The sequence below is a fragment of the Nestor notabilis genome, unplaced genomic scaffold (assembly GCF_000696875.1).
Source record: "Nestor notabilis isolate BGI_N333 unplaced genomic scaffold, ASM69687v1 scaffold4811, whole genome shotgun sequence".
In the NCBI taxonomy this organism is placed as follows: domain Eukaryota; kingdom Metazoa; phylum Chordata; class Aves; order Psittaciformes; family Psittacidae; genus Nestor; species Nestor notabilis.
The window spans coordinates 70,132-78,422 of record NW_009914098.1 but is presented as its reverse complement, the minus strand read 5'-3'; the positions used below and the strand labels follow the sequence as shown (position 1 = coordinate 78,422).

Sequence of the window (8,291 nt, the reverse complement as noted above, 5' to 3'; positions counted from 1 at the left end):
AATGAATATATTTAATGCTTCTGCAATCCATTGTGTAATTATGTTAAGTACCAGGAGACCTAAAATTGCACTTTTTATAGGCAGCTTGTTACTTTCCCATTAATTAAAATCAATACTGCAACCCAACTTGTTTTCTTGTTTCTCTGTCACTTTGTTAAACATGGCTAACTGATAGTTGGGCAGCTCCTTTCAAGGAGTGTGGCAGCGGTTTGTGTGGCGTGCATTGTGCAGGCACTTGCATGATGTGCAGGCATTTGCATGATATGCAGACAGGAACCAGATAAGTAGTTCAGCTATGTCTTCCAAAACCATGTTTTGCTAGGCAAAGGTGCTAGCACTGTATGATTATGTGAAGAGAACTGAAGATCATTTCTTCAGTATGCAGCATTTTCTGTTTAGGCAACATGGAGATAATTTGGTAGAATTATGGTAGCAGCAAACTTGTAAGTTGCAGTTGTCAGTATGTCAAAGGAAGGGGATTCTAAAAATGTTTAAGGTTGCTGGACTGTTTCTTTCTTTTACTTTAATGTTGGTTTTCTTAGTTTCAGAAGAAAAGGAGGATGAAGAAGAAACAGAAGATGGTGGTTTGGATGACTGGGAAGCTATGGTTAGTGATGAAGATGGAGAGAAAGGTGGGCATGTAAATAACAAATGGATGCTTTCTCCGATTAAGAGGCTTCTTCGGGCTGATAAGTCTCTTGTTTCTATAGAAAACAATACTGTTTTTAGATTGTCTTCCTGCCTCATTAGGTAAATTGTGAGGCAAGTGTGATGATAGAGATACAAAATCCTCTTCTCAAAGGCAGAGCTTTCAGAAACCACACAAATACTGCTCAAGTTCCTTCAGAACTACATGAAATATGTGTAGCCACAACATAAATCAGTTGGAATTGTTTTGTATGTTTTTATGGGAGTAAAAATCCCCTCCTCTTAATTTGTGCCTAAACCACTTCTGGGAGTTTAAGAAAATCTTTTACCTGGTACTGTATTTCTCTAGTAACTATTCCAAAGCCGTAACAGTTTTACCACACAAATTTGGCAACATCTAGGAGATTACCTTTGAGACAACTTCTCAAAGAACTGGGGAACTAAGATGGTGCTAAGGTTAGTGTGCATGCATTATAGTATGTTCTCAATACCTCCTCTCATTGCTGCTTTGAGAGGCAGGTGGGAAAGAAAGGGAAGAGTTCTCAGAACATTCATATTCCTGCACTTCTATGCCAAAGCCAGTGTTCTGCCTGCAGCCAACAGCAGTGTTTCTAGGGAAGTTAAAGCTGTGCAAGAATGCAGAGATAACTTCAGGTGGTTTCTTCCAGTGCTGGAGAAAACTGTATTTTGAGTCTTCCCAAACAGGAGTTGACTACTGTTCTGAGCATTTCCATGGTGGGTCTTCACTATTTAAGATCTAAGACTATTCATCAAGCATTTCTTGACTTTGCTCAGCCCTGTGCTTACAGCACCTGTGTTTTCAAATGTAATACTTTATATACATATATGTAACTGGTAGGGATTTTCTTTCAGCACAGACATGTTCCTCTGGTGCTGGACTGTTCTACTTTGCTTACTAGGGAAGTCCCACTTCTGGCTGCCTGGTTTGGAAGGATCTGCCAATGTGATCCAGGAAAAGGGCCTTCCTGGGAATTATACTTAGCATATTACCAAGTTGATGGACTTTCAGCATAGCAAGGAAACGTAACTAATCCCTAAGAGGAGTGAGCCTCCTAGTAGTTCTCTAAGGAAGAGAATGCATGGTCTAAAGTCTTCATTAGATTGTCTTCTGATTTTGCCAGTATGATAAATGGGAAGCTTTCATAGAAAGATAATTACTTTTTTGTTAGTTCTTTTTGTGTGTTCATGGAAGGATTCCCCTGAAAATATTTCTTCTCTGAACAGTCTAGGAAAACCTTAAGATGAGATTTTTTTCAAGATGTAGAAAAGACCATTTATTCTGATTGTTACTACTGCTTATGTGTGCATTCCTGATAAGTAATACACAGAATCCATATTTAGTTGAATTTGGAGTATTTTGGCATTTAAAGGTGTTAGTGCATTCATTCCTTTATCAAGTGCACACAGTTCTAAAGAAAGTCACTTCATCTCCCTGTTTGCAAACGATGTCCAGTGCGGGTGTGCTGACAATGTCATTCCTCTCCCCACCACAAACTCGCTGCTTGCACAGATTCTAAACGCAAGTAGCAAGCTCTGAACATGACACACTATTTTTTATATTGAAAGTTGAAAAATGATCTTGGCTAGCACTTCTTGAGTGGAACCTGCTCTCAGTCCTCACTCTTCTGTAGTAGTTTCTGGGTTTATTTTTTTTGTGCCCTCTCCCCTACGAGGGTGAACTTAATAAAGCATTTTTAGTTAAGAATTTGGTTTTTTCCTTTGACAGAGAGCAAACCTGTCCACATTGAAGTCAAAGAACAAAATGAAGTGGATGAGGAAGAGGAGGAGGAAGAAGATGAGGAGGATGAGGAAGAAGAGAGTGAAGAATCTGAAGATAGTGAAGGGAGTGAAGATGAGGATGAAAAGACGTCAGATGAGAGAGAGGCAGACTCCCAAGCTATTGGAAAACAATCTGTGGAAAAAAAGCTCAGCAAGGAAATTAGTTCTGATTCTGAGTATGACTATAGTGATAGCTGTTGCTGCAATCCGAGTGAAGAGCGTGCTTATGACAAAGCCAAACGGAGAATTGAGGTATGAAGATACAGATTTACTTGAACAGCTGGACTCTTGTTGTTGTATAAGAAACAATTTAATCTTCAGTTCATTGAAAAGCCTTTTAACTGTATTTGTCAAAATGATGGCTGTGTCATGACTAATATTTAAGTAGGTCTAGAACTTGGGTTAATGAATTAAAAATACTTGGTTTTGCCTGAAGATGAAGTAATTGGTTTTAGACAACTTGATCACAAAAAATGTGCTCCTTGGTGGTGTTTCCCTCCACCTTTCCCTCTCTGGAGAAAGAGGCTTTTAGCCTTTACACATAGATGTTTCAGAGCTTTAAATTAGGTACTTGTAAATTGTTCAGTGTTTTTGTGGCTGCTCCTGTCCTCGGTTTCCTGACCTGAGATGCTGCTTCAGAAAGCACCATGCATAAAGCTACGTGTTGGTGGATATACCAGCTTAGCCTACTAGGCTGTAACCAAACCCAGCCAAACGAAAACTTAACTGTTAGTTGTAAATTTTTGATTTACTGAAAGAGGGGTGATGGACCTTGAATTGCCTTGAATGTTTAATGCCCACAGTTAACCCTATTTTATGCGCGTATGCAATCAAGTCGAGAGGTGAGGTGAGCTGTGGGGTTTGGTTTATACTTACCCATTTTTACGTGTCTCTTTCATAGAAACGACGAGCTGAAAACAGCAAAAACATGAACACTGAAAAGCTCCGAGCACCAGTTATTTGTGTCCTGGGGCATGTAGACACAGGCAAGACTAAAATTTTAGATAAGGTAAGATGTGGAATGTGAAGGCACTGCCTGTGCATTTGTCTTATGCATGTGTTTATTGTGATTGAAAATAGAGATAACTAGCGTGTACTCAGAGATTAGTTTAGCCTCTTACATGTAAGTGTTTCTGGTCCTTTTCTTGTCTGTAGCTCCGCCATACTCATGTGCAGGACAGTGAAGCTGGTGGTATCACTCAGCAGATCGGTGCGACGAATGTTCCCCTGGAGGCTATTAATGAGCAAACCAAGATGGTGAAAAACGTAAGTTGTAGCACATTAAAGACTTTTTGGTGGTGGGTTTTGCATTTTTTAAAATATGAAATGCAAACTAGTTAAGGCCTTGTGAGACTTCCTGACATGGGCAGATGCGCTTTTACCTCATCCTTAATATCAGGGTCGATTGTTTCTTTTTAATTCCTGCTTCCTCCCCCAAATGGGGGGTTGTCTCATTTTCCATTTTAGTTGATAGCATTTGGTTTCAGTTGATGAATTGCCATTTCTTCAGGAAAATACCCAAATGCTGCTTACCCTGTTCCGGACAGTACGTGTATGTACACAGGCTGCTGCTTTGTCAATGTTTTGATTGTAAATTGAGACTTTGGGAACTGAGTATGTTTTCCTGTTTAAAACTTACCTTTATACTGCGTGTGCTGAAACTGGGCCGGTTGCTGGGTGATGTATTCTGTTGTGTAACAGAAACAGTAACTGTTCTGTATTGCTTGTTTTGGGTACTGTATCTCATTTTGTCTGCAGCAGTAACTGAAAAACCTTGGTAGTGATGGCTTTTACCAACGTTTTTCTTCCATTTATTAAAAATGTAAAGTGGGCAGAGAGGAGGAAATCTTCCAAGATAAGGATGACAAATCCCACTAGTCAGAACTATTTTTTCCTCTCTAGGCTGCCTTGTCTTACAAACTTCAGCTGAGTTTATGGCTGCTTGATACCATGGGGAGCACGCTGCATCATTTTATTTAATTTTTTTATAGAGAAATGAGCTTTGACTGATCTGGCTTATGGAGGGTGCTGGCCTTTCTTAAGTATATGTCTGTGTTTTTGGAGTGAAGGCTGTCAGTAACGCTGCCAGCTCTTAGTTAGTTTTATTATTTTTTCTTGTGTAATCTTTACAAGATGACTAATATTGTGAAATGTTAGTTTGACAGAGAGAACATAAAAATTCCAGGCATGCTGATAATCGACACTCCAGGACATGAGTCTTTCAGGTAATGTTTCCTTATAGTATAGTGCTTCCCAGAAGTAACGGCTAAAGCGTCTGGGTATATTTTACACAAAGTGCTAGGTCTTTGCCTGATCCATTTGCCTTCTTCCTTGAAAAAACCCAGACAACCTGAAGTAGAGGAATAAATGGATTTGCTTAGTTTGCATCTGCTTTTTGTATCTGGTTAATTGCTGGCTTTTTAGATCTGGTTAATTTTCTGTCTTCATGCCAGCTGAGCCATGAATATCTGAAAAAGCATGTAAGTAACATTTTTCTTAATAGTTAGTGTAAGAGGAAAGACAGAAGCAGGAAGCTGGAGAAGAAAAGGCGAGGGTTTCAGGTAACCCAGGTACTCTGCTATGCAAACTTCTGTTGTAGCCTCCAGATCATAGTGTCCCAGTTAAGGCAACGGGGTTCAGAAGACTGGCAGTTACCACTTGCACAAGTTAGCTCACTCTTAGCAGAGCTCATATGCTGCCTAGGAACACCAGTGCGTGCAGGCAAGCTGCTAAATCAACTAAGCGTAAAACGTGATATGCATAACTGTACTCACTGAGGTAGTGCTCAGATGAAACATCCAAACTGAAGGATTAAGACTTTGATGTGACGTTCAAGCCTCTGCAAGCATTAAAAGGCCATGCCTTGGGCATTCAGTAACGTTCTGATCGGTTCCTTGGCATCAAACCACTCACGGCTCTTCATCTTCTAATTGGGTTTTGTTTGGCACCAAAGATGTCTAATCTTGGTGTTACATAAAACTGTGTAATAAACAGCCTTGTTCAGATTTTGCACTCCTGTTTTTCTCTGTAACTGTCTCAACTCTCAAAAAAAATCAGAACAAGTCTTAACTTGTAAGAAGATACTATAGTATGAAAAATCTTGGAGGAACAATAGTTTCCTATTTTTGATTATAAATAATATATTCTGTTAAATGGAATTTATAAAGTGCAATTTGAATATCTTTATAGAGTTTACATTTTTGAGGGAGAAATTATTTGATCAGCTTTAGCATTTTGTTGCTCAGTGTGTTTGTTGTATTTGGTGTTGCTGCATGACTGATTTGTGTCTTGTTTTCTTTTTTAATGGCACAGCAACCTAAGAAATAGAGGAAGTTCACTTTGTGACATTGCTATACTTGTAGTTGACATCATGCATGGTTTGGAGCCACAGACAATTGAATCAATAAATCTGTTGAAATCAAAGAAATGTCCCTTTATAGTAGCTCTCAACAAGGTAAGATAGCTTTTTACTCTAGCAGTGTGCTTTTCTACTCAGGGTGCATTTGGCATCTGACAGTTTTGTTTCTTTCTGTGAACTTGAATTGCTTGTGTAGAGTCTGAAGCAGTGGCTATTCAATCCTCTGTTACATTTTTCATGCCCTTGATACTCTCATGGCTTTATGGGAGCTTTGCAGAACAATCTATTATAGCTCTTCTCTGAGTCCTTATTGATAACTTTCTTCACTTCTGTATATGAAGTGCTTCTGGAAGTTATACTTCAGTTGTGGTTTTTGTTTTTGCACCCACTTCTATGGGTTTCTGTGCGTTTTCTGATGAAATTAAAAGTATAGAACTTAGAGAAGGGGTATTCATGTGCAGTGTAAAAATTGCAGTGTTCTTTAAAAAATGAAATGAGCATTAAGATTGAAGGTGGTTGGAACTGAGGAGGCCATTATCTCATGGCTGAAAACAGCTGCTTTAAAAAATAAACCCCAACTATTAAATGGAGAGGTATTAAAGCCTGTACTAAGCCTGAGATTAAATAGCCAAAAGTTCTTGCATTTCAGGTTATAGTTCTATTATTCGACCAGGTTATAATCCATTTTCTAAAGATGTAGTTTTGATTTGTGCAGCAAATATAGTAGTTTCTTGGACTATGTCCTTCCTGCTTTAAAACCTTGCTTACGAAGTATTTCTGAAGTATGCATTTGTGTCTTTTGAACAACCTGCCTGTGATCCCTTCTCTGTAGCAACTTGGGAAGGGGTCCAAATTCCAGAAAGTTTAAAAAAACCCAGAAAGTTTTAATTCTTTATAAAACTAATAGTCTCTTCTCAGTAAAAAAAAAACCCACCTTTTTATGTATGTAAAGCTCTTTGTGGGTCTCTTCCTTCTGAATGTTTTACCTCAAAACTTGATGCAATTAATGTGTATGAACTGTTCTCATATGAACGTATATTACTTTAGCTTCGATTTTTAAAACTTGAAGCAGTATTGCTATCATGAAATGCTGTTTGACATTGGGTAAATACATGGACAGAGATAAACATAGCAGCTAAAAGCAAATAAAAAGTTTTCACTTGATTACTGGGGTAAACAGCTGGCTGGCTGTGTTGGCTGGTGAGGTATTTCTCACAGACGATGCTGCATAAGCATAAAGATGCCCTTTAAACTGTGTGAGATGACATATTGCTGTATTTTCAAGATTGATAGGTTATATGACTGGAAAAAAAGTCCAGACACAGATGTAGCCATCACCTTAAAGAAGCAGAAAAAGAATACGAAAGATGAATTTGAAGAGCGTGCAAAAGCGATCATAGTGGAGTTTGCCAAACAGGTGGGCTGGAATATTTGAGGTTCTTTGGTTAACAAAAGTGATAGAAAGGGTGGTGTGCTGTGGGTGGGTGGAGTTTTCTTTGGGGTTTGTTTTGGGGTTTTTATCTTCCCTTTCCGCACAACAGTTCAGAACATCAAGAGAACTGTTTCATCTCTTCTGACACATTGGTGTTTACCTCTCATGAACTGAAATTTGCTGCTGTTTAAATGAATCTCTAACTGCTCTGTCCTTCAGAGTGCTACTTTGGAGAAAAAGTAGCAGCTAATTGCTGTGCATGCTCAGTGGAGTCATGAATAGCAGATCAAGTTTTCTGTCCCTATTCTTTCCGTCTTTGGGAATTGCCTTAGAGAATCCTATGTGTCTCTTGTTCCCTTGGACGCTAGCAGGGCATGAATCACATCAGTTCTGGGAACTTCTGTTGTTGACATACAGTGCTGTCTAGAAGCTAGGTGTGGTAATTAGCTGTGTACAGTTATCCCATACAGCCTTCAAGTGTGGGTCGAGGCTTCAAGCTCCATAGCATGCTGTCAGTAACCATATGTTGTGTTAAAAAATTAGGATTTAAGAAATTCATTAGTAATTGGCTGGGGCTGACTGTTACTGTTAATACTGATGTGTGCATATGTTTTCCCCTATATAACTATTAATCCTGATTCCAGGGCTTGAACGCTGCCTTGTTTTATGAGAATAAGGATCCCCGCACTTTTGTTTCTCTTGTACCTACCTCTGCTCACACAGGGGATGGCATGGGAAGTCTGATAGCTCTTCTCGTTGAACTAACGCAAACTATGCTGACCAAGAGGCTGGCCGAGTGTCAGGAGCTGAGAGCTCAAGTCATGGAGGTAAGGTTGGAAGGGACCTTAAAGCTCATCCAGTTCCAACCCCCTGCCATGGGCAGGGACACCTTCCACTAGACCAGGTTGCTCCAAGCCCCGTCCAACCTGGCCTTGAACACTGCCAGGGATGGGGCAGCCACAGCTCCTCTGGGCAACCTGTGCCAGGGCCTCAGCACCCTCACAGTAGATTCCTCCCTGCCCTTCCCCATTCTTCCTGGTTAAAAAAAAATGT

At 39.7% G+C, this 8,291-nt stretch overlaps 1 protein-coding gene across 1 annotated transcript in view; it reads left to right on the top strand.

The window, feature by feature from the left end:
* Positions 1-542: 542 nt before the first annotated feature.
* EIF5B (eukaryotic translation initiation factor 5B) overlaps positions 543-8,291 on the top strand; it is a gene marked incomplete at its 5' end in the record, with an annotated part of 15,848 nt that continues 8,099 nt past the window's right edge. Inside the window, 8 exons of the mRNA XM_010023478.1 lie at positions 543-632; positions 2,396-2,700; positions 3,350-3,457; positions 3,604-3,714; positions 4,606-4,673; positions 5,761-5,902; positions 7,092-7,223; positions 7,883-8,065. Coding sequence (XP_010021780.1) covers positions 543-632; positions 2,396-2,700; positions 3,350-3,457; positions 3,604-3,714; positions 4,606-4,673; positions 5,761-5,902; positions 7,092-7,223; positions 7,883-8,065 — 1,139 coding nt within the window. The remainder of the gene's footprint in view (positions 633-2,395; positions 2,701-3,349; positions 3,458-3,603; positions 3,715-4,605; positions 4,674-5,760; positions 5,903-7,091; positions 7,224-7,882; positions 8,066-8,291) is intronic.